Raw genomic sequence first — 27864 nt, 5'->3', positions numbered from 1 at the left:
TTGGATTGTACTTGGACTTCAAAGCACAATCATACCATTTTACACCCAACCTTAGCCAGGATGAAATGTTAGATCAAAAAAAGTCAGCTAATTGAACAACTGAAACGGAAATAAGCAGTTCGAAAATTATGAAACAAAAAATTGCCAAATAAAGAAGGTTGTGGAAAGGACAAGGTCATCTATACATTACACAAGAACTTTGTACCCACAAAGAGAAAAAAGAAAAAGAAAAGAGAAGTCCAAAAAAATGGATACATTATCATGGGAAATGAGAAGCACGAATGTTAGTCATATATCTACTCATATCCTTTACATTTGACTGCTGCAAAAAGCAACTATTACACAATACACGAGAAACTGGCACAAATTCTCTGCAACATTCAATTTTCTCCAGGAGAGTACTTGGCTTTCATAGGACTCGTTTGGGCCAGAAAGCATTGCGAAACAAAGCTCTAGCCATGTTTGAATCATCAAGAAATGGATCCTGAATTTGGCCTTTCTTCTGAAAACCTAGGAAGCTGAACAAGTGAATTGACGCGCGTTACTCCTTCCAAACCAGACCAATTCTGGTCTTCAGTTAGAACAGATCCCACAGTTGTAATTACTTCCACTGGCAATCTTCGGAAAGAGTCATTTTCTTCCGATGATCTGACGGTCATATTCCTCTGGAAAGATGGTTCTGAATTCTGACCATCATCAGATTCCATAGCTGTACCAGAATGGTTGCTTTGGATTGTCACAGAGGAGTAGCCTTGTTCGTCATAATCTGATTCCATATCCATTTTCCCGTCCAAAAATAAACAAACAACAGCACAGTCATCCATCTTTGAAGTTGGATATTTGAGCTTCCATTCACGAGCAGCTGAATCAACCAGTATACGTGCTGCTGATGCCCGGGAAGGGGCTGTGGATACTATTTCTACCACTTCCTCATTACTCAATACGTCCCAAACCTATGAAAGAGATAACTAAGATAAGCTAACCTCAAAATCTTCAGCATATAATGCAGAATGTCAGAACTCCAGAACAATTTTTACAGGATATATGAACATGTCATATCGTGTTGTAGGCAAGTTACTAGTTACTTCTGCCCCCAGGGGTCAGACAAGCAAATAGCAAGTCACTATTCAACAACATGATAAACCGCTCCACAACTTTTAAATTCTTTGTGGAATAACTCATAGGTATACTGTATACATACATCACTGTACTTGGTCCGCATTCACTTTAGGGGAGATCATTGTTTCAGAAAACGATCATAACTCTTTCTATAGTCTGGTTTTCAAAAAGGTATAAATTAACATGAAGGGCATGCTTGGATTATATAATGGAGAAAATGAAGATGAATTTAGGTAATAGTTGAAGAGATGATGTAGAAAATGCAAGAGGGATGGAAGAGAGAGCTATTATCCTCATTTAGGGGGTAATACGTTACCCTAAGGTGGTGGGTAACTATTGGCCCAAAGTGAGGGTAATAATAATTCCTCTTCTTTACACAATTGACACTTCTTCTCATATCACAACCTCCTTTCATTCACCTTCATTTCCTTTACTTTTCTTCTATTACTTCTTTAATACAGTAACCTCAATAAAAGTATGCCCTAAGAAGGTCCAATAAGCTTTCCAAGGAATCAAAGCTGTCCTTATCATGTAAGGAAGGGAGGATTGCACGAGGCACTAAGGGTTTTTAGCCCTAGGTTCAAGGCAAAGCACGCATGTGGGCGAGGCGCAGTGTCTTTTACTTCTAGCAAACAGAAGCTGGTAAGGAAGAGAGAATGCAATTCCTGGCCAGGTCGAGTTCATGCAGTGGCTGTAAGAAATGTAAAGCCATTTGTAAGTCTTGTGCTACTGCAAAACCAAGGCTGGTAGTAAATTTGTCATGTGGTTCATATTGCTGTCCTCATTGCTGTGTATCCCCTGATAACATGGTACTCATAATCCCCCTCTGCTTTTCTCCAACTCTGTGCAAAGAACAAAAACTAGCTACAAACTGAATACAACTCCTACAAAAGTAAAAGAGGGTAAATGGGGGTAATAAAAGGGACGCGGGAAGGAGGAATTTGTGCTGAAAAGGATTAGGCTTTGAACAACATCCCACCATATAGCTTACAAACAAGGAGTACAACCAAAAGACTCTCCAACTTGCAATACGGAGCAACCACCTTCAACTATTGAGAAAGTCAGCCACAAACAAGAAATTTTTGGTGGATGACCAATACCATATTTTTTAAAAGAATTGGTAAGAAGAATTCCTCTGGCTGCCCTCACACAGGGCCCCCACCCAGAGGCCTATTACAAGCCAGACACCCCCAACCCCCCTCCCTCCCTTAAATCCCAAGCAAATGCTTGGGGTAGGAATTGAACCATACACCTTGCTAGGGAAGATGGGAAAGCTCACCACTTAAGCCAACCCCAATTCCTGGATGACCAATACCATATAGGTCACAAAGAATAGGTGGTTATCTCTAAAATACCAGTATAAACATACACGAAGTAGAAGTTCAAAACTTCTTATGAGCTCCAGGCATACACAAAACAGAACATTTCTCTTCAAATGTTACTCAATATGGGATTTGATGTATCAGATCCCCGCCCCGTTATCATCTTCATTACATGACAGTAGAGCAAAAGACTAACCATCAAAACGCTTCACATGCCCCAAACCCCACCACTTTTATGTCTTTTGGGTGGTAGTGAAAGATGTGCAGAGCTTGTCATCGATCTCCAACCATATCAATTTTACATCATCAATTTACAACTATTCCATTGTGCAAGTTTACCTTTCAATCAGAAGTTAGGGAGGCTCCAAAAGCGCGGTAGAATACCTAACAACATATCCATATTTTCTGCTCCCACAAGATTTTCAGGATGACTAAGCTGAACTAGAACAGTAGTCAACTTTAACTTGTAAATCTCAACATCTTTTAGAGGAAAAAATAAGATTGCAGAGGCATGCAACTACATCTCAAAACAATTACTGTCATTCGTGATTGGTCTACTCTCTGAAAAACCATGTATCAGTTCCATCTTTGTTTCAATCGCATCTAAGATGCCTAGTCTTCAATTTCTTTCAAACAAAGCTGAAACTATCTATACAAACTCTGACTAGAAATTCAGTCACATATAAAATATGCGCCTTCTGTTAGGAACTTCATATGTTCGCTGCATTAGGAGAAAAGATACTTAATGAATGCAGCTGGTGTGTAGTTCAGAACTTCAGATAACCAACCACAGCTCGATGCAATGAAGCTTCAATAGAATACATTCATCACACATAAGCAGTAAACATTCAAATGAACCCACAGAGCCATTCATTGCTTACTTATTAGTCAACTTTTGCGTCGTCTTCTAATTTCAAGTCTAACCTTTGATTATTCCTAGTCAAGTCAACTTTGTAGCACCATTACTTTAATCAGGCTAAATGACCGGTAACCTGATAAACTCGTAAATAAAAAAGTTTAACTTTAAACAAACCCATTGACCCACCCAAAAACTGAAAACTCACCCACCCTTGCAAACACCCCTTCCCCACGTGAAAGTCAAACTGTTTCAAGTAAAAAGAAACAGAGGAAGTATAACCTACTTAATAAGTCACAAACAGGTTAAAACTCAATAGAAGAAAATAGCCCTACAAGCCTAACTCAATCAGGGATAATCAAAAGGTAGACTTAAAATGGGAAGACCGTGCAAAGGTTAATTTATTTAAAACAATTTTTTCTACTTATTAAAGACGGGGTGATATTTTTTTCAAAAAAAAAGTACCCCTTCAAATTAGAAATTGCAATGGATCGGACTCGGGTGGGATGTTGCTAGATCCAAATCCGACTCCCTAAGTAATCAGACCTGCAATATGTCCGAATAAATGCACTAAGATCAAACATTAAGTCGGATCAAACACGTGTCGAACTCTTAGGGTGCAAGTCCGACCCACCTTGACTCGTATTCAGAGTTTTTTCTAGAGGATAAGGGTCGGACTCTTTCCTTCAAATCGGTTGGATTCGAACACATTTGCCATTCCTACTTCTAATCTTGGTTCTACACTTGAGATGGCGTTGATTGGGTTCAGATAGACTATGATGAATGTTCCTCATTGCCTCTGACAAGGTCCATATACAATACAAGGAAAGCTTTTGAGACCAATCAACAAAAGATTTCAGTCCAACTTGAGAAATTGAAAACACTTTCATGACCTCCAAGGAACCGAATTTTGGACTTGATGTGGTAATTTTTCCTCAACTCACTAGGCACAGAGGCAATTAGTTTTTATCCTTGATTTAAAGTTTTGCTTAGCTCATTGTTCACTGAGGCAGTTTAAATCCTTAATTCATTAGTAATGCTTATTAATATTCTCCACTAAGAACACGAGCCCAACCATCCTATCATCTAATTATTGCCACCAAGGATGAATTCAAACACTTCCAAAACTCTATTTCGGTAGTAATACAATGAACAGTAAGCACTCAGTCACCCCAGTTTTTTGGGGAATTCACAAGACCATAACCCCAACCATTTTATAAAAGGAAAAAAAAAAGTCTCAAACTAATTTCATAAAACCCATAAATCACCACAAACAAAATCAAAGACCAGTATCTTTCTTTGTATCACGGACAACTGCAGAGTGCAGTCAAGAAAACAATCAAAACAGCACTTTTTAACAACTAGGACGAGTGACTTACCTTAACAATTGTTGCAATCAAGCTATAAATGGTGTCAATATATTCTAGATCGATTCTAGTTAAAAGGAAGTAAGAAGTCATTTACTCAATTATGCGTATAAGTGTAGATTAAATACATGAATTCCTTGAAATACCCACTCGCCTTTATCCACGAAATGCATGCGAAAGCATAAATTAAATTGATTGTGTCCATTTTTTGCATTTTGCTTTTTCAAAAAAAATATTGTTCAGTTTAAATGTGGTCCCTTTTTCGTTTAGATGAAGAGGGTAGTTATCCCTTTTTTTTTCCCTTTTCTATTTTTTAGTGTCCCCCATGTGTTGCCGTATATAATAGAGATACTATCATCTTAATTTGTAAGAGATACGCAATAAGATTGTCATGGATTGGTGTCCAAGTCTCTTCTATCCATACTTCAAATCATGGGTTCATTAAGTGAGGTTGATGTGAAGTGCGGGCAATTAAACGATATAGAAATCATGGCAATTATGAACACCAGCAAAGAATGAATAGGCATATCCATGCTTACCCCATCAGAGGCCAAAACAATGAACTGGTCTTTATCTGTCAGAGTCCTATGTGAGAATTCTGGTACAGAAATAACCCCGTATTCCTTTAGACAGAAGTCACCAAATGCTCGAGCCATTGCTAACCCCGGGGCATCATCATATGGCAGCCAAACTCTAGGAACTTCAGGTTCATCTTGCAACGCAAACACCCTGCCTTTGCACCGCTTTATCCTCTCAGCTTCCCCTAATAATGAAGATTTCACAACTGATTGGATTTGTTCAGCAAGCACAAAACCAGAAGATTTTACAAATATTTACACTTACTCGGTAGATCTGGCTTCAAATCAACAGTCAATTGGATTGCTATCAAAGCATCATTGCTGTTCTTAGATGCCATGATTGCCCGAGAATCGCCAATGCTTCCCATGAACAGATTTTGACCCTGCAGCAACAGATATAATGAAATTGGGTGCTAATACATTTCGCAAAGTATCAACAACATAAAAATAACTTGTGGACAATGAGTACTTGTTTGACAATAGTAACAGCAGTGCTCCCACTGCAAAAGCAATCCAGATTAGGATGTGATCTAAGCTCTTTATCCATAGCCTTGTATGACTTAAGAAAGACGTCCCTCCACAATGAACTAAAGTCATCCTCAATCAAACCATCTTTCTCAGCCTCTGCACCCTCAGTTTTTAGATCTCCATTACAACAAGTACCACTTGACCCATCCTCCTTTGTCTGGCAAGAGTTGAGGAATGACAATAGCTTTAATGGCAAAGCATCCCTCACTCGACGAGCAACGAGATGACCATGAGGCCCATGCCCGTCAAATACACCAACAAATGTAACATCATCTGCCATGAAATCCTGCAAAGAAGATTCAAAAGTTAGATACATACTAAAGCTCCAAGTAAAGATCAAGAGAAACAAAAGCTGAAAAATAATACTGACTTCCCACACTATCATGGCATCCTGGTTTATCCCCTTGCGACCCTGCTGAGTGAATATACAAGAACTACGACTCTTCCCATTCATGAAAATCCGGTTCGGTATTGATGATAAATGCTGCAATGTGGCAATATGGTCGGAAAAAGTTCTCTTACTTCTCTTCCGACAACACAATCCCATCCCTAAGCAAGACGACGACGACACTGTCTCTCCATTGCTTCCACTACTACAAGTGCTCTGACTACTAGTTGAAATGCAGCCACCCATTTGCTCAAACCCAGAAAAACTAGCACATTGGATTAATTCAACTCAGGAAGATTCCTCCTTTGATTTCCTCCTAAAAATGGATCTAAAATATTAGTAAGTGTTTACAGTCAATCCGACAAAAGAGCATCAACATTCAACCAAATTCTTGAACTTGGAAACAATAGCAAGCCACGAGTCAAATTAGGTACAATACTAGCAAAACAATGAGCTCATTGCTTTTTTTTACTCTTGGTCAAATTTGTCGATCCATTGGACGCTACGCTAAACGATGACCATACCAACTAGATATCAACAATGCCAGCATTAAACAAATCAAACCCAAATACTTTATTCAACATATACCACTAAGGACATATAAAATGACTCAACATAAACAAATACAAATCTCCCCTACTAATTAAAGAAAAACAGTATCACACTATCACTACTATTATGTTCACCATGTGGCTTAGTATGAAGAATATAAACCAGGGTGTGTCCTCATCATCTTGTCCTTCATGCCATTACCTGTTTCGACATCTATACGATTTATTCCATTGTTATCCCCACAAATTCAATTCAAATTTTCAAATTCAACCCAAAAAATTAAAATTTCGGACCTCCATTATTTTCCCCGTTCATGCATTCTTGGGCCGTTGATCAAAAAAATGGAAAGGATCCCAACTCAAAATTCCAGATATAATTGGACAAGTGAAAAAAATCGGTCAAAGTAACAACAAAATCTACGGAAATTAGTTGACTTGGAGTAATTAAATACTATCTCTAACTTCCTAATTTTTCTCAAACCCTGCTCCAAAACAAATTGAGCACTTCGAGAGAGAATTAAATAATCATCAGCAAGATAACAAGCAGAAAAAAAAATACAAACTTGATCAGAAATTTACCTTAACACCAGGCAACTCAAAACCCTAAGGTAGATTCAAAATTGAACTGGAGATAACAAAATGTTGAAAAGATAGAGAGAGAAAAATAAAGAAAAAGGCGCAAAAAAAAAAATGAAATAGAGAAAAAGTAGAAAAAGACGAAAAAATGGTAGGATTAATTGGTAAAGCACTATCTTAATAAAGACGAGGAGCAGTAGGAAAAAAGAACCAAAAAAACAAAAGAAAAAGGTAAAAGACACATGAGATCCACCATTTAGCAAAACAACAAACATAAAAAGAAAAAGAGGAGTTTCTTGACTTAAAAACTTTGAATATTCGTAAGAAATACAAACAACTGTTTTATAAAATCTGAACAAAGTAACCTACCTTTTAGAGAAAGAGATGAAGAAGATGAGGTGCTGTGGAGTGAAGAGTGAACACTGAAGGAAAAGGAGGAGAGAGAAAATGGGTTGGGGGAGAAATTGAACATTTATAACGGGAAAAAAGTGTGAGGGGAAATATTTATCAAAACATACATTGTACACTTGGATTTTTTGTCATTTGGCTTTTTTTATCTATGGTGAGAATTCTGCATATTTAAAGGTTTTCAAACAACCAATAAAGAAATAAATAGTCTTGCAAATTGCATGTATCAAAGTATACCGAAATGTATGATCAAAGTTGCATATTTATTAGAGGGTAAAGGGAGATGGTGCATTGATTGCGAAAGCAGAGCAGAAAGTGTGTTGACAGGGTAAGAGTGGAGGGAGTGTGAAGGGCAATTACTGTTAGGCTGGACGAGAAAGGAAATGATGGTATTGGTTTGGTAGTCGATGGACAGCTGAGAAATGTATGTCCACCTTTTTTAATGTTTTTTTTTTTTGGTAAGGTTTGGCAAATTGCAAAAAACAGAGGTGATCTTTATCATGCCAAAGTGAGAAAGACTATGAGAGTTGGGTTGGCCGTTGGATCACTCTCCAGTCTCCACACACCTAGCGTATTACGAAAAGTCCAAAATCCAATTCAGTCCAGTCCGTATTTGTGAGATTCGACTAAACTGAGAATATTTTGGACTAGATATGGACTCAAATTTCCGAGTCCAAAAATTTTCATAATCGATTTGGACTCACCTTTTTGGAGTCCAATAAATCCAATTCAGTCCAAAAATATTTTTATATATAATATATATTTAATATTTATATATAATATAAAGATGTATGTGACTTATTTTATGCAATGGATATAATGAGCTTAATTTTTCAAATTCAATTATGATAAAATGCTGTGAATCATTAATCTAAATCATAAAAAAAATATAATAATCGGACTGCACTCAATTCGACCTCAAGAAAAAATTATCGGGCTGAATTGCACTGGACTGGACCCAAAAAATATATTCGGATCGGACTTGGACTCAATTTATCGAGTCCAAAAAAACTGTAGACTAAATTTGAATTTGGCAAAGCCCAATCCACCACAATCTACTTACATCCCCACACAGCAACAGTCACTCACACAAACTCTTGTGAACTTTAGCAAACACTAGATAGACATTCTTTCACCTACTTATGCATCACCATTTAATTTTCCCTTCTGGTGGTTTCATGATTTATATTTTCAAAAGTCATATATTACGATCTAAGAAGTGCATGCTTTCGAAGGGTATCTGTAATACCCTATATTTTTAGTATTTATTTAAATAATTAAATATTTATTTTATATTTATTTTCTAAAATAAATATTTTAAGAAAATAATATTTTAGTGTTTTCACTGATTTTTAATTATTTTGGCGGGAAATAAAGCTTTTGGAATTAAATCCTAATCAAAAAAATTCAAAAAACCAAAAAAAAAAATTGGGGGGGGGGGCATATATTCCTACGGGATTTCATGGTTGATTGGAGGAAGTTTTGTTTTCCTATAACTTCCCAATTTATGATGGAGGTTACAAATCTTGGTTTAATCTCCTAATTTATTGTGAATGTTACAAACTATTTAATTTTTGAAATTAAGTACTACCTATTTTACTCCTATAAATACCCCATATCTTAAGTCATCTTTTGCACACAAAAATTTTGAAGAGTCCATACTCTCTTACTTCAAAGTTCTTCTTTCTCTTCCTATCTATTCTAGTTTTATATTTCTTATTTAAGTTTCAATTTTCTTTGATTTAAGAAAAATATTTTCGTATTTCTTACTCCAAAATATTATGCTCATGATAGGTCATTCATGTTTAAATTCATGATTAAGTTCATGTGGTAAATTACTTATTGGTTGGTTATGAGAAAGCTCAAGTATAAGAATAAGTGAAGACACTAGTATAGTTTTGTACAAGATCAAGGTACGTTATGTAGCTAGATCTTTTGAAATGTTTTTTATATATGTGATAAAATTGTTTATTGATTTAATGGTAGGATTGGTTTAGAAATTTGGTTCAGAATGGTTATAATATTTTATTATTCAATCTTGGAAGTGAAAAGAAGAAATGATTTAATCAATCATTTTTATACAGAAGTTTTGTTATCCTTTTTGGAAAATTAAATTATTTTTACAAGGAAAGGTTGATTGGTTTTTATGAAGTTTGAATGTTCAAAAGTTGTTTTGAGGAAAGGAGGTTTTCATGACTTACAATCATATATTATTATTTCCCTTGATTAATATCAAAGATTCAAAGTCCACTTGTTGGCAATTATAGTTACCCTTGATATAGCTCCGTGATGGGATGACTAGCTTGGGGGTGTGCACACTTAGCAAAATAGAAGGGGAGATAAGAAGAGGAATTGTTTTCAGGATTATTTTTAATCCAAGTTGTTTGGAAAGAGTTTTTCTTAAAAGGTTATTCTTGAATTATATTAAGTGTTTGGAAAGAGTTTGTTCTTAAAAGTTTTCTTGAATTATTATTCAAGTGTTTGGAAAGAGTTTGTTCTTAAAATGTTATTCTTGCATTATTATTAAGTGTTTGAAAATAGTTTATTCTTAAAGAGTTATTCTTGAATTATTGGTGATGGAGTTTTCGAAATGAAAAATTGTTACGAACTAACAAGTGTATTACTTATCTAGTATATTTCGTACTTAGTTTTATACTGACGCGTATTACTTTTTACCTATTTGGCTTTGCCCTGTTGATCTTTTTGGTAAGTAGATTTGTAGGTGAATTTTGGATGTGCATGGAGCATACTAGGAAGGGGATCTTCACCTAGATTAGAGTGTTTCATTTATTTTGAGTATTGAGACAATATTTACTTTTATTAATAAAGAAGTATTATTATTTTTGGTTAAAGTCTTCCGCTGCAAGTTATTCTGATCTGTTAGTTAGTCACGTGGCCGTAATACTCCTAAATTACTCAAATATTATTTACCAAATTATTTATTTAAAAGCAAGTAATATCGGGTCATGAACTGTTCTAGTCATGAAGTCCATAACTCGACGGAGTAAATTGAATATTCCTATAATATAATTGTTAATACCCTTGATTATTGACTATAACATCATCTAACTACACTTGTCAATTCAAAAATCTTGAGTTTTTTTACAAGCAACAAATCGTCGATTTACCAAAAATGATTAAAAATTAAAGACGATTTAAATACACATTAGATAACATTTCGAAGGTTAGTTTATGATTGTTGGTTTTCTAAAACTTTGACATGTTATAGAGTTGTTCGATTTAGGTGTGTAACAACCATGAATTTCCACTTTCTTTAGAAAACATATCAAAATACAAAGCATGGACAATTCAAGGGTTGTTATGCCGCGGTTATTAAACATTTAATAACAGCAAGGCAAAAGGTACTACTACTAATACATAAATTGAATATTAACTATTACAAGTAAAAGAAAATGTAATTAATTAATAAACTCATGTAACAAGCCATAACTCTAAACTGTTGCAGCGAAAGTCTTAACTTTAATAAATCTACATCTAAGTGAAGTCAACGCACTCACCCAATATAAGCTAGTCACCATCAAGCCCTACACATTGAAGACATGTAATATCAACCAAAAGGCTGAGCAAGATTTCATACCAAAAACAACTTTGAACTATCCAATGTGCAGGTGGAATACATACATAGTATTCCATAAAATCATTTCACTTGTACAACATTCTAACTTGAATATAATAGACAACCTTCAAAAATTCAAATCCACTTTACTTTCTTTCTAAACCATTTTGTAAAACTTTCAAATATAACTCCTTTGAAATCTGTGAGTAGGAAGTAATAAAAATCCAATGAGCTAGTTAGGCTCACTAGATAAGGTAAACACCAAAGTCCCTAGTATGCATACCCCTAACTTGATAACATATCAAGAAGGAAGATGAATGGCAAAAGTATTGATCAGTATACTCCCAACTACTAAAATAAATTGTTGAGACACTGTTAACTCAACATACTTCCATACTCGAGGAATACCGCTTACCGGCAACCCCACAATTTAATTAAAACTTCGTAACAATGAGGAACTTTGTCCTTTTAGTAATCTCAAACTTGTCTCACGAGGAACTTCCTTCTTTTAATAATCTTATATATATTTTGATATAAATATCGTCAAAACAATTAAAAGCTCTATAATAGCATCGTAAAAACGGTTCCAAACTCAATATAAATCAAAAATCAATATGAAATACTTTCTAAAATAACCTGTACAAGCTTAGTATGAAATCTTACCTTATTAGCAAATCACAGTTAACCAATCTCAATTACAAGTCAAAAATGTTCTTCTACGAACCCGCGATCTACAATATAATATAATATAGTATAAATCATGTGACTATACTTTGCATAGTTTGCGCATAAACGACATAACCTAGTTAATGAGCCTTAACTACCTTTACAAACAACTTGCTTTAAATTTAATCCAAAAAGAATATAACACAGTCAACAAAATTCAAACTGGTCAATAAAAGTCAAACTGTAAATACTACTAACTACATGAAAATAACATGCATTATTTAATTTCAGCAGAAACCTAAAATAGAGATAACTTTCTCCTATGAAGTCCAAATGAAACGTTTCTTAAGCCTTTCGTGGGTGAAATTTCGATACGAACAACTTTTAAGAAATAGTATTTTGGCTAAAAACGCCCATAAACTGACGAAAAACACAAATTACGAATCTAACCTGTAATTCCTACAAGTTACCGTTCTTGTTGATAAACTTATTATTAATAAGCTAAATTCATTTCAATCAATCTACACCCAACACTCATAATCAAAAAACCCCAATTCAATTTAACTCAAGAACCCTTAACTAACAAAATCCCAAATTTGGAAACCAACCAAATACGAATTAGACTTAGGATTATAACTTACTTGATTAAGGTGAATTAATAGAGTAATATTACTCAGAAAAGAACCCGAATTTGTTTTCTTTGACCTGACTTTTCCGACCCGAAATTCGCAAAGCCAAGAACACAATTTTCTCCTTGAAAAGCACACAAAAACGAGAAAAAAATACTGAAGAAGGCCAAACGCAATTGAAGTGTGATGTTGGTTGGTAATTTTTTTTTTCCTTAGCTTTAATGAAGTATTATTTAAGCCAAAGGTTGAAGAAAATATGGAATGAAGGTCGTGGGTTTTGAATGTTGTACAACCCTCCTTTCTTTTCCTTTATTTCTTTTCTTTTTTTTCTACTTTCTCTCTCCTAGTCTCCTTATAATACTAGTAGTATATGATAGGTATTGGGTAGTCAACCTAGTAAATCTAGGAATTTATTTTTGACTCCTTATAAGGTAAAGTCAATAGGTGTGAAACAAAATATATTTAATAACATAATATTTTAAATTATATTTTTTTACAAACTAAAATAACATAAATAATTATTAAATAGGTATAAAAATATGTGGGAGACTTTCCCCATTTCAAAACTTTTCAAAAAAAAAAAAACATGTTCCTAACTTTTCCAAAATTCACTCAAATCGTTGTAGAAAAACCATTTTTAGATTGATTTGAGAACGAATCCACAACCTTAATTGAAACGTGTATAAATCACTTTCATACACTACACAAACAAATTGAACAATCTCACATAGCCTTCGGTAGGGTAACTTACTCGTTGACCAAATAGGGCCAAATCAAGCTACTAAGGTACTATAGAAAATGATATGCTCTTTACATGAAACTAAAGCTTACTTTATATGAAACTCCTTTTTAGAACCATGTCTCAAAACTTATACACATCATAACACATCATAAACCGTTCACACACTATAGTTTCACGAAATAAAATTTCAAATCGTGCATGTATACGTGAATCACATAAACCAACGACTCTATCAACAATAATGGTAGTATTACCCTTGCCTACCGATTCTCAACACTCCAAACATAGCAATCAAGAGTTAACTTAAACTCACTTCTCAAGGTTCATGAAATAGATATGGTCCACTATGCTTCCAGAGTTTTCATTAAATTCATTAGTTTCAACTCAAACAACTAGTCATAGATTTGCGACATGATACACTTAAACCTTACTTAAAAACTTAATCAATTACACACTTTGAACACTATAATAACTTAGTCTCATTCTTCGGATAAGACTTAATTAAATGGAGTTTGCGTATATTAAACCATTCCTAATGGCCTCTAGGTCATTAACGACGATTTGTTCAACTTTAAGCGGGCGTCTAACGCCACATGGCGACACAAAGGAGAGCTTGTTATAAGTTATAACCAAGCTACCTCGAGGTTCTTAACCAATTAACATGGTACAACTATAACTCCACAACTGCAGTCATTTCATTACATAAGTGCAAGAAACTGTGGAACTTGTAGCTTGTCATTTAAGATTAATGACTACCAATCAAGGACTTTGCAATGAGTTTAAACCAAAGACTTAGATTACTTCAACTTATACTCCTAACCTTAGACTCAATGAGAAGAGACTCTCTTCGTTAAACCAATCTACATTAGACTCGCTAACCATTTTAGTATTATTAGACCTTGATCACTACTGAACAAATCACATAACAAGGAACTACGCGTCCCACCATCGACATGACTCGAGTTGACATTATGCCTTGTATATTTCACCACTCCATAGCCTTACTAGATACATGACCGTTGCTAGTTGTTCTATAATGGTCTCAAACGACTCCTTGACACCGACAAATAAACAGTAATACTTTACCAGGGTCGAACAGTTGGCCCTTAACACGTTATTAGCTGACTTTGACTAGTCACGGGTATGCTACAAGAAACTGACCCACTTTTACTAATTCCTTTTTCCTTTAGCTTTATACGTCACCACAAATACTCCATGAAAGTCAACAGAACACGACAACTTACGGTAAATGGTCATCTCATGACTCGCTAGACGACTTCAAACGCACGTAAACAAGGTTTATAGGCATGAGCAAGAGAGCTAATAACTTGAGTTTCAACTCTTGTTATAGCCTCAACACACAATCATACACTAACAAGTCAATTCATAGCACTTAGTCAACAAGACCAGCATATCCAAGGCTTAACCAAACCATTCCCTGTTGGGCTTTCAATTAACAATTTACACCAACTACAACTCGTGCATGCCATCACACAACTCAATCAGTTTGCAATTCAAGAATCAAGTAGTTAATCACTAAACATTCTCAAGGCCAAAAGATGGACAAAGTACGAGAGGTGGGTGGGTCTAACACCACAACACACACAAAAACAAAAATATAAAAGGGAGTGCCACTTTGAATGGAATAAGGCTCACCCTTATCCACAATAATAGTTCGTCAACATAAAAACCGACGATCTAAATACTTAAATGAAATAGGAGACGATATAAATTAACATTAAGACGGAATGTCACCCCAAAGTTCCCATAAATAAATGGAACTAAATTTCGCGTTATGCGGCTCAAACTTGAACTTATAGCACACTCTCAGCTATGCACCCACTTAAAATCACAACCCAATATCGATATACTCGAAATGGTTTACCTTTACTAGCCATTCATTCCAAACATGGAAGCAAGCACAACTTAACTTGAGTCAAACATGGAACTCAACTAGTTCCATACTTACCAAACTCATTGACTTTATCAAGTAAAACATCCACATAAGAGGGATCCACAACAACTACCATACACAATAACCACATGTAAGGTGCGTTCTGCTCAACTTAAAAAATTAAGTTTCAGGTCCAATAAGTTCAGATAAGTTCAGATAAGTTGCAATAAGGTCTAATAAGGGCAATAAGTTCCAATAAGGTCTAATAAGGTCCAATAAGTTCCAATCAGGTGCAATAAGTTCCAATCAGGTGCAATAAGTTCCAATCAGGTCTAATAAGGTCCAAATAGTCAATGTTTAATAAACATTTGTATTAATGTCCATTATTTTGTTAATCATAATTTCATATCACTATCAGCTGATTATGTTATTATTAGAATTTTAATTAAAGTACCACAATGGTTATATAGTATTATACTTGTATTAGTGTCTATTATTTTATTATTTATTTGTATTATGTCTATTATTTTATTATTTATTTGTATTATGTCTACTATTTTATTATTCATATTACTATTAGATGATTATCTTATTATTATAATTTTTTATTAAAGTACCACAATGTATAGTATTATACTTGTATTATTGTCTATTATTTGATTATTCATATTGCTATTAAATAATATTATAATCATGGTTAAATAATTAAGGTTAACAATAATAATAATTATTATAATTACAATATTTTGCAATTCGTCTTTAAATAACTAGAGATAACATGTTTTCGTTAATAATAACAACGAAAGATATAAATGTTATCAATTGATTGCTTCATTATCATCACTGGAGTATCTTTCTTCATCGGAATATCTTTCTTCATCTTCTACATCATCCTCTTCAATCAATATGTTTTCTTCACCAACATCCAGCCATATTTCATCTGCAATTTTCGCCCAATTTATCTCCATATTCTTTGTTCTCGTCTTGTTAGTCAAATTTAAATCAGCTCTTGGTTCCATGGTTTCAACTACTTGTGAAACTGGAATCCCTAAATCATGTAAACGAATAAAATTATGTAGCGTGCATGTTGCCACGATGATAGCCAACTGGTAAGCATCATCCATCTTCGGCATCATTCTTAGATCTTCCATCTATTTTTTTAGTACACCAAAAAGTCTTTCAACAGTCCCACGTAATGAAGAATGTCGATAATTAAAATACTCTAACTTTCCCTTTGGTGGAGGACCATTTATAAATTCAGGAGTATGAACTCTCAAACTTTTCTCTTGATATGGACTCAAATAGCTGATAGAATTTGGATATCCAGAGTCAACCAAATAATATTTTCCTATTAGTGCAAAAAAGATAATTTATGATCATAGTTAAATAATGCTTTAAATAGTTAACAACAATAATAGGATACCTGGAGGTGGGTGATGGAATCCCATATTAGGATCGCTTAAACAATGTCTCAAAACCGTTATGTCATGTGCACTTCCTTCGAACCCGACATAAATGTACATGAAACCCATTGGAGAAAAGCAAAAAAAAAGAAAAACAGAAGGAAGAAAGGTGAAGAAATGAATGAAGCAATGTCATGCAAAGCTACGGTGATTTTGACCATTTTTTTCTCTTTCTTTTTGTTTTTTTTTATCTTCTAGTACATTCACATAAATGAAAGGAGAAGAAAGGAGAAGAAATGAAGGAAGGAGTTAATGCTATCTACTTACCTTCACATTAATGAAAGTGAAGTGAGAATTTTTATATGTTGCCAATTTTAACTTGTTAGCAATAAATGTTAATTAACTTTTGATTTTCTACTAGTGTTTTATAAAATCAAAACAAGACTATTAGATATATTAGTGGTGAAAGTTATGTATAGGCAAATATATAAATAGTAAATTTTTTTGTTAAATTAATTATCATAAGAGATAATTAATAATCATTATTTTTTAAAGGACGAAATTATAATAATTATTACTCCATAAAATTTTTTGAAGGATAGTATTTACGTTAATGGTAATATTTACGTTATTCATGGTCAATGTTTTTGTCTAATAAGGTCAAATAAGTTTCAATCAGGTCCAATAAGGTCTAATAAGTTTCAATCAGGTCTAATAAGTTTCAATCAGGGCCAATAAGGTCTAATAAGTTTCAATAAGGTCAATAAGTTCCAATAAGGTCCAATAAATTTCAATCAGGTTCAATCAGGTCCAATAAGTTGAATCAGGTCCAATCAGGTTTAATAAGTTCCAATAAGTTCAGTTCAGATAAGGTCCAATAAGTTCAGGGCCAATAAGTTGAATAGAACACACCCGTAATCTCTTACTTCCCATATCTCAATTTTACCTCGCCTTTTCAAATTTTAACTAGTTAGTAGGCCCGGGCTTTGCCCCGGGTAAGAAAACATTTCATTCATTAATATAAAACTTTGTCATAATAACACTAAATACAACTTAGGGTGCGTTCTCCTCAACTTAAAAAATTAAGTTTCAGGTCCAATAAGTTCAGATAAGTTACAATAAGGTCCAATAAGGGCAATAAGTTCCAATCAGGTGCAATAAGTTCCAATCAGGTGCAATAAGTTCCAATCAGGTCTAATAAGGTCCAATAAGTTCCAATAAGGTCTAATAAGGTCCAAATAGTCATTATTCAATAAACATTTGTATTATTGTCCATTATGTTATTATTAGAATTTAAATTAAAGTACCGCAATGATTATATAGTATTATACCTGTATTAGTGTCTATTATTTTATTAAATATTTGTATTATTGTCTATTATTTTATTATTCATATTACTATTAGCTGATTATGTTATTATTGGAACTTTTTATCATTATACTTGTATTATTGTCTATTATTTGATTATTCATATTACTATTAGGTGATTATATTATTATTAAATAATATTATAATCATGGTCAAATAATTAACGACAAATTTTTCATATGTGCCAATTTTAACTTGTTAGCAATAAATGTTAATCAACTTTTGATTTTCCACTAGTGCTTTATAAAATAAAAACAAGAGTATTAGATATATTAGTGGTCAAAGTTATGTATAGGCAAATATATACATAGTAAATTTTTTTGTTATATTGATTATCATAAGAGATAATTAATTATTATTATTTTTTTAAAGGAAAAATTTTAATAATTATTACTTCATAATAAATTTTGAGGGATAGTATTTATGTTAGGGATAATATTTATGTTATTAATGGTCAATTTTTTTGTCTAATAAGGTCAAATAAGTTTCAATCAGGTCCAATAAGGTCTAATAAGTTTCAATCAGGCCCAATAAGGTTTAATAAGTTTCAATAAGGTTAATAAGTTCCAATAAGGTCCAATAAGTTCCAATCAGGTTCAATCAGGTCCAATAAGTTGAATCAGGTCCAATCAAGTTTAATAAGTTCCAATAAGTTAAGTTCAGGTTCAATAAGTTCAGTTCAAATAAGGTCCAATAAGGGTGCGTTCTATTCAACTTATTGGCCCTGAACTTATTGGATCTTATCTGAACTGAACTTATTGAACCTGAACTGAACTTATTGGGACTTAGGGTGCGTTCTGTTCAACTTAAAAAATTAAGTTTCAGGTCCAATAAGTTCATATAAGTTCAGATAAGTTGCAATAAGGTCTAATAAGGGCAATAAGTTCCAATAAGGTCTAATAAGATGCAATAAGTTGCAATCAGGTGCAATAAGTTCCAATTAGGTGCAATAAGTTCCAATCAGGTCTTATAAGGTCCAATAAGTTCCAATCAGGTCTAATAAGGTCCAATAAGGTCCAAATAGTCAATTTTCAATAAATATTTGTATTATTGTCCATTATTTTGTTATTCATAATTTCATATCACTATTAGCTAATTATGTTATTATTAGAATTTTGATTAAAGTACCACAATAATTATATAGTATTATACTTGTATTAGTGTCTATTATTTTATTATTTATTTGTATTATGTCTATTATTTTATTATTCATATTACTATTTATATTATCATTTATTTTATTATTTTTATAGATTATGATTAATAATTTTTATTAAAGTACCACAATGTATAGATTATACTTGTATTATTGTCTATTATTTGATTATTCATATTGCTATAAAATAATATTATAATCATAGTCAAATAATTAAGGTTAACAATAATAATAATAATAATAATTACAATATTTTGCAATTCGTCTTTAAATAATTAGAGATAACATGTTTTCGTTACGAATAACAATGAAGGAAGGAGTTAATGTTATCTACTTACTTTCACATTTATGAAAGTGAAGTGAGAATTTTTTATATGTGCCAATTTTAACTTGTTAGCAATAAATGTTAATTAACTTTTGATTTTCTACTAGTGTTTTATAAAATTAAAACAAGACTATTAGATATATTAGTGGTGAAAATTATGTATATGCAAATATATAAATAGTAAATTTTTTTGTTAAATTAATTATCATAGAGATAATTAATAATCATTTTTTTAAAGGAGAATTATAATAATTATTACTCCATAAAAAATTTGAGGGGTAGTATTTACGTTAGTGGTAATATTTATGTTATTCATGGTCAATGTTTTTGTCTAATAAGGTCAAATAAGTTTCAATCAGGTCCAATCAGGTCTAATAAGTTTCAATCAGGTTTAATAAGGTCTAATAAGTTTCAATAAGGTCAATAAGTACCAATAAGGTCCAATAAGTTCCAATCAGGTTCAATCAGGTCCAATAAGTTGAATCAGGTCCAATCAGGTTTAATAAGGGTGCGTTCTATTCAACTTATTGGCCTTGAACTTATTGTACCTTATCTGAACTGAACTTATTGAACCTGAATTGAACTTATTGGAACTTATTAAACCTGATTGGACCTGATTCAACTTATTGGACCTGATTGAACTTGATTGGAACTTATTGGACCTTATTGGAACTTATTGACCTTATTGAAACTTATTAGACCTTAGTGGCCCTGATTGAAATTTATTAGACCTTATTGGACCTGATTCAAACTTATTAGACCTTATTGGACCTGATTCAAACTTATTTGACCTTATTAGACAAAAATATTGACCATGAATAACATAAATATTACCACTAAGGTAAATACTACCCCTTAAATTTTTTAATGGAGTAATAATTATTATAATTCGTCCTTTAAAAAATAATGATTATTAATTATCTCTTATGATAATTAATTTAACAAAAAAATTTACTATTTATATATTTGCCTATACATAACTTTCACCACTAATATATCTAATAGTCTTGTTTTGATTTTATAAAACACTAGTAGAAAATCAAAAGTTAATTAACATTTGTTGCTAACAAGTTAAATTGACACATATAAAAAATTCTCACTTCACTTTCATTAATTGCAGATGAAATATGGTTGGATGTTGGTGAAGAAAACGTATTGATTGAAGAGGATGATGTAGAAGATGAAGAAATAAAGAAACTCTTATGAAGAAACATACTCCAGTGATGATAATGAAGCAATCAATTGATAACATTTATATCTTTCATTGTTATTAGTAACGAAAACATGTTATCTCTAGTTATTTAAAGACGAATTGCAAAATATTGTAATTATAATTATTATTATTGTTAACCTTAATTATTTGACCATGATTATAATATTATTTAATAGCAATATGAATAATCAAATAATAGACAATAATACAAGTATAATACTATACATTGTGGTACTTTAATAAACAATTCTAATAATAACATAATCAGCTAATAGTAATATGAATAATAAAATAATAGACATAATACAAATAAATAATAAAATAATAGACATATACATATAAATAATAAAATAATAGACACTAATACAAGTATAATACTATATAATCATTGTGGTACTTTAATCAAAATTCTAATAATAACATAATCAGCTAATAGTGATATGAAATAATGAATAATAAAATAATGGATAATAATACAAATGTTTATTAAACTTTGACTATTTGGACCTTATTGGACCTTATTAGACCAGATTGGAACTTATTGGACCTTATTAGACCTGATTGGAACTTATTGCACCTGATTGGAACTTATTGCACCTGATTGGAACTTATTGGACCTTATTTGACCTTATTGGAACTTATTGCCCTTATTAGACCTTATTGAAATTTATATGAACTTATCTGAACTTATTGGACCTGAAACTTAATTTTTTAAGTTGAGCAGTACGCACCCTAAGTTCAGGGCCAATAAGTTGAAGAGAACGCACCCTTAGTCTAGTGGTTAAGACTTCAATATATGTACTTGAGGTCTCGAGATCAAACCTCCTATAATATATATGCAATCTTTAAATTTTTTTATTGTACATGGATTACATGAACTAAAACTCCTTAGGGAGAGCGCCACGTGGCACAATTTCCTGTTTATGCACGCCTTTTAATATATTTGTATAGATACTTTCATTTATTTATTCTTACTTAAGGTCACAACCTCAAGATTACAACTCTAGGCACAACCTACTAGGCCACAAAACTACCTCAAGGTAGGGATGGATCCAGCTTCCAGTCAAAACAGTGATTAAAACTTTTGTACATCATTCATCATCATTAACACGCACCCCGACCGCTGGTCATCTTAATGGTGATGAACAATCCACATAGGGAGATGTACATTCTCTTAAAAATATAGTTTCAAAATAAACAAAGGAATTTGTAGATCCCTATAGGTACTAAACCGATGGTGTAACACCCCCATATTACTCGCTTTTAACTAAATAATTTAGTATATAATATTTGAGTAATTTAGGAGTATTACCGCCACGTGACTAACACGCTTTCGGCAACCAACTACTAACTAACGAAATAACTTGCAGCAGAAGACTTTAACCAAAAATAATAATACTTTTTTTATTAATAAAAGTAAATATTGTCTCAATACTCAAAAATAAATGAAACACTCTAATCTAGGTGAAGATCCCTTCCTAGTATGCTCTCATGCACATCCAAAATTCACCTGCAAAACTGCTTACCAAAAAGGTAAAAATGGCAAAGCCAAATAGGAAAAAGGAAATACGCGTCAGTATAAAACTGAGTACGAAATGTAATAGATAAGTAATACATTTGTTAGTTCATAACAATTTTTCGTTTCGAAAACTCCATCACCAATAATTCAAGATAACTCTTTAAGAATAAACTATTTTCAAACACTTAATAATAATTCAAGAATAACATTTTAAGAACAAACTTTTCAAACACTTGAATATAATTCAAGAACAACCTTTTAAGAACAAACTCTTTCCAAACACTTGAATAGTAATTCAAGAATAACCTTTATAAGAATAAATTCCTTTCCAAACAACTTGGATTAAAAATAATCCTGAAAACAATTCCTCTTCTTATCTCCCTTCTATTTTGCTAAGTGGCACACCCCCCAAGCTAGTCATCCCATCACGGAGCTATATCAAGGGGTAACTATAATTGCCAACAAGTGGACTTTGAATCTCTTGATATTAATCAAGCGGAAATAATAAAATATGACTTGTAAGTCATGTTAAAACCTCATTTCCTCATAAACAACTTTTTGAACATTCAAAGTTCAATAAAAACCAATGAACCTTTCCTTGTAAAAATAATTTAATTTTCCAAAAAGGATAACAAAACTTCTAATAAAAATGATTGATAAAATCATTCCTTCTTTTCATTTCAAGAGTGAATAATAAAACATTGTAACCATTTTAAACCAAATTTCTAAACCAATCCAACCAATAAAATCAATAAACAACTTTATCATATAAACCACATTTTAAAAGATCTAGCTACATAACGTACCTTGATCTTGCACAAATAATAATAGTATCTTCACTTATTCTTATACTTGAGCTTTCTCATAACCAACCAATAAGCAATTCACCACATGAACTTAATCATGAATTTAAACATGAATGACCTATCATGAGCATAATATTTTTGAGTAAGAAATATGAAAATATTTTTCTTAAACCAAAGAAAATGAAACTTGAATAAGAAATATAAACTAGATAGATAAGAAGAGAAAGAAGAACTTTGAAGTAAGAGAGTATGATCTTCAAAGTTTTTGTGTGAAAAGATGGCTTAAGGTATGGGGTATTTATAGGAGTAGAATAGGTAGTACTTAATTTCAAAAATTAAATAGTTTGTAACCTTCACCATAAATTAGGAGATTAAACCAAGATTTGTAACCTCATCATAAATTTGGAAGTTATAGGAAAACAAAACTCCCTCCAATCACCATAAATCCCATAGAATATATGGCCCTAAAAAAAAATTTTTTTTTTTTTTTTTTTTTGGTTTTCTGAATTTTTTGACTAGGATTTAATACCAAAAGCTTAACAAATCAATTTTGGCGCCATATCCCGCCAAAATAATTAAAAATCATTGAAAATACTAAAATACCCTTTGCTTAAAATATTTATTTTAGAAAATAAATATAAAATAAATATTTATTATTTAAATAAATACAAAAATATGGGGTATTACAGTCTACCCCCCTTAAAAGAATTTCGACCTCGAAACTTAAGAAAAAAGTCATAACACTTTCCAAAAACGGATTAAAATTCAAAATTGTAGTTTCTGACTCAAATGCTCATGTCTAAAATGCATATAATGACTCAAAAATATGCTAAAATGCATAACTATAGTAGAAGCGCGAAACTCTATCGCATTCTACCCCCCTTAAAAGGAGTTACGACCCCGTAACTCGACAACTAACCTCGAAAAACAACGCCGGTATTTCTTGCGCATATCCGCTTTAACTTCCCATGTTGCTTCCTCAATATGATGGTTTAACCATAATACTTTGACTAATCTTACATCCTTAGTCTGAGTACTTCTAACTTTACTATCAAGGATTCTTACAGGTCTTTCCTCGTAAGTCAAACTATCATCTAATTCAATGGTCTCAGGTTGCAGCACATGAGACACATCCGAATATACTTCCTTAACTGAGATATATGGAAAACATCATGGACTCGACTTAAATCATTTGGCAAATTCAACTTATATGCCACTTTTCCGATCTTCTTTAACACCTCATATGGCCCGATATACTTTGGCTTAACTTTCCCTTCTTCCCAAATCGCATCACCCCTTTCATTGGAGATATTTTCAACAATACCTTCTCCCCAACCTGAAACTCTTCATCCCTTCGCTTCAAATCAGCATAACTCTTCTGCCGATCTTGAGCTGCTTTAACCTTTTCTTGAATCACTTTCATCTGCTTCACCGTCTCTTCGAGAACTCGGGTCCAAGCACCACGTTTCACTAATATCATTCCAGCAGACTGGACTTCTACACTTCCGACCATACAAAGCCTCAAACGGAGCCATACCAATACTTGCACGATGATTGTTTGTTATAGGAAAATTCTATCAAATCCAAGAAATCCTCCCACGAACCCTGATACTCCATAACACAAGATCGCAACATTTTTTTCTTAATTAAGTCTGGATTGTTCGTTCTGTTTCCCTATCTGTAGCCGGATGAAAAGCTTTACTCAATAACAAATTAGTTCCCAAAGCCTTTTACAAACTCTACCAAAATTTGGATAAGAACCGTGAATCACGATCAGAAACAATGTCCTTAGGCACACCATGATATTTCACCACCCACTTCACATATGCTTTAGCCAATTGATCCATCGACCAAGTATTCTTCATAGGTATGAAAGTTGCAGATTTAGTTAAACGATCTACTACTACCCAAATTGTATCATTTCCAGCCTTAGTTCTTGGTAATGCAGACACAAAATCCATTGATATAGAATCCCATTTCCAACTCGGAATATCCAGAGTTGAACCTTCCTTGCGGCCTCTTGTGCTCAAACTTGACCTTTTAGCATGTGAGACATTGAGCCACGAACTCTGCTACCTCTCGCTTCATGTTTGGCCACCAGAACGTTTTCTTCATGTCCTTATACAACTTATCACCACCTGGGTGTACTGAATAAGGTGAGCTATGAGCTTCTTCCATTATTTTCTACTTCAACTCTTCTCTATTACTTGGTATACACCACCTCCCCTTGAACCGAATACTTCCATCATCGACTATCTGGAAATCCGACACCTGACCATCCTGGATCTTCTCTCGAATCTTTTTTAACTTTTCATCCTTTGATTGACCCTCCCTAATCTCATCATAGTTTGAGGGTTGAACTGACAAGAACCCGACAATTCTTCAACACCTCCTTCTAGTACTTCCAATGGCAGTTTCTGAAACTCGACGCATAACTGACTGGGCAACACCATTACATTAATTGAATGACTTGACTTTCGACTCAATGCATCAATAAAAACATTAGCTTTCCCTTCATGATACTGGATCTCTAGATCATAATCCTTGATCAACTCCAACCACCTCCTCTGCCTCATGTTCAACTTCTTCTGAGTGAAAATATAATTTGAGCTCTTATGATCCGTGTACAACTTACATGTTTCCCCACACAAGTAGTGTCGCCATATCTTCAAAGAAAACACTATTGCAGCTAATTCGAGATCATGGGTTGGATAATTAACCTCATATGATTTTAACTGCCTAGAAGCATAAGCAATGACCTTCCGGTTCTGCATCAATACACACCCTAACCCAAATTTCGAAGCATCACTATAAACATCATACTGCTGGCTTTCATCAGGTTGAGCCAAAATAGGTGTTGTAGTCAACCTTTCCTTCAACGCCGAAAAAGCTTCCTCACACTCTGGAGGCCAAACAAACTTACATTCTTTCTTCATCAGGCTAGTCATTGGTCTCGATATCTTTGAGAAATCCTTTACAAATCTTCGATAGTAACCAGCTAACCCAAGAAAACTCCTTATATCAGACACCGTCTTCGGTGTTGGCCATTCGCGCACTGCTTGAATCTTAGTACACTACAAAAAAAATTGGCTATAGAGGCACATCATTTGGCCGACTTGCCTCTAAAACCCCCTTTTACCATCACATAAACATGGTTGCCTCTAATTATATGGTTTTTAGTGTCAAGTATATTCTAGTGCCTCTAAAGATACATTTTAGCATCAGATGAATGTTGGTTGCCTCTAAAACCATGTTTTTAGCATCACATGAATATTGGTTGTCTCTAAATCCATATTTTTAGCATCACATGATTTTAATTGTCTCTAAAACCATTTTTTTTAGCATCAACTATAGTTAGTTGTCTCTAAAGCCATGTATTTAGCGTCACATGACTTTAGTTGTCTCTAAAGCCATTTTTTTCAGCATCAACTGTAGTTAGTTGTCTCTAAAGCCATGTATTTAGCGTCACATGAATTAAGTTGTCTCTAAAGCCATTTTTTCAGCATCAACTGTAGTTAGTTGTCTCTAAAGCCATGTATTGAGCGTCACATGAATTTAGTTGTCTCTAAAGCCATTTTTTCATCATCAACTGTAGTTAGTTGTCTCTAAAGCCATGTATTGAGCGTCACATGAATTTAGTTGTCTCGATAGCCATTTTTTTCAGCATCACATAGATTATTGTTGCATCTAAAGATATTTCTTAGTGTCACTTGAATTGTCGTTAGTGGTGCCAAAAACTCTGCTGACTGCTGGGTCAACCTGATATTGACCTGATTTGACCCTAGTTCGACCTGTGAGGGTCAGTCTCTAGACCTGATCGAAACCTAACCTGGGATTACCTAGACCTGACCGTAGTGGTGTCAGAAACAGATTTGACCGTTGGATCAACCTGATTCTGACCTGACTTGAACCTGGTTCGACCTGTGAGGGTCAGTCCTCAAACCTGACCTGTTTTCATTTTCTTTATGAGGATCCACCCTTTGCGTATTTATTTTGGTTATTTGGATCAAAAGCAATATAAGGTTTGGTTTAGGTTTTCAGCATTTATGACTAGTTAGTGTATGTTTCTTTTATAAAAAAGGTATGAGAAAAAATATCTCAATTGTAACTACTTTTTAAAAAATCATAACTAAAAAATTAATAAGATAATTATCGAGCTCCTCATGAGTTAATCAAGTTGAGTTGGGTCTTGCTTGACTCCACTCGTTTTGCATTTAAGTCAAGTGGACTTGAGCTGAACTTTGAATAATTTAACTGAGTCGAACATAAGCTACTTGTGAGCATCTAAACTCGATTAGCCCCTAATTCAAGTCTGATATGTCTACTTTAGGGCTAACAAATTCATATTAGTTAATGATCAGTTTAGATTAGTGAAAATGGCACACTCTACTCTAGTATGACAAATCAGATAGCATAATATACGTGGCCCCTTTGCCATAAATTGTCAAGGTGGAGAAAGTCACGAGATGGAGTATTGTGAAAGACAACATATCTTAACTGTAAGATAATCAAAACATCAAATGAAATAAAAAGATCAAGAAATCATTGTATTAATAAAAATAACCTATTAAATGCAAAACATTATACATTGATTATCAATTATGATCAAGAACTGCATGTGAAGGTGGGACCGATTAACTAAGCAATTAGAATAACTAAATTAGAATAACTTATGGAATCCAAATATGAAACTAACCAAACCCTTTAATAAAAAACAAAGAATAAAGAAAACTACTTATGGAATTCAAATACAATATTAATAGCATCTATATTCTAATTCAAACAATACAAATATTTTTTTTTCCTTACAGTTCACACATATTACTATCATCAAGATAAAAATGCAACTTCCTTCCGAAATTGTCAAATCCAT

General features: G+C 33.0%; 1 protein-coding gene across 2 annotated transcripts; it reads right to left on the bottom strand.

Annotated features, from left to right (window-relative positions):
- Positions 1-126: 126 nt before the first annotated feature.
- LOC104903359 (probable protein phosphatase 2C 52) lies at positions 127-7882 on the bottom strand. 2 transcript variants are annotated; one of them, XM_048635904.2, is made up of 6 exons: positions 7655-7882; positions 6141-6474; positions 5712-6056; positions 5508-5625; positions 5204-5427; positions 127-953 (listed from the first exon to the last, which is right to left on the bottom strand). In XM_048635904.2, the coding sequence occupies exons 2-6, from the start codon at positions 6402-6404 to the stop codon at positions 471-473; spliced, it is 1434 nt and encodes a 477-aa protein (XP_048491861.1). In that variant the 5' UTR covers positions 6405-6474; positions 7655-7882; the 3' UTR covers positions 127-470. The 2 variants fall into 2 exon arrangements, with proteins under 2 accessions (XP_048491861.1, XP_010689685.1); XM_010691383.3 differs by lacking the exon at positions 7655-7882 and adding an exon at positions 7289-7446.
- Between the last annotated feature and the right edge of the window lie 19982 nt (positions 7883-27864).

Source organism: Beta vulgaris, chromosome 9 (assembly GCF_026745355.1).
Source record: "Beta vulgaris subsp. vulgaris cultivar EL10 chromosome 9, EL10.2, whole genome shotgun sequence".
Classification (NCBI taxonomy): domain Eukaryota; kingdom Viridiplantae; phylum Streptophyta; class Magnoliopsida; order Caryophyllales; family Amaranthaceae; genus Beta; species Beta vulgaris.
Note: the sequence above shows the minus strand (reverse complement) of the source record. Positions and strands in the feature narration are given on the sequence as shown.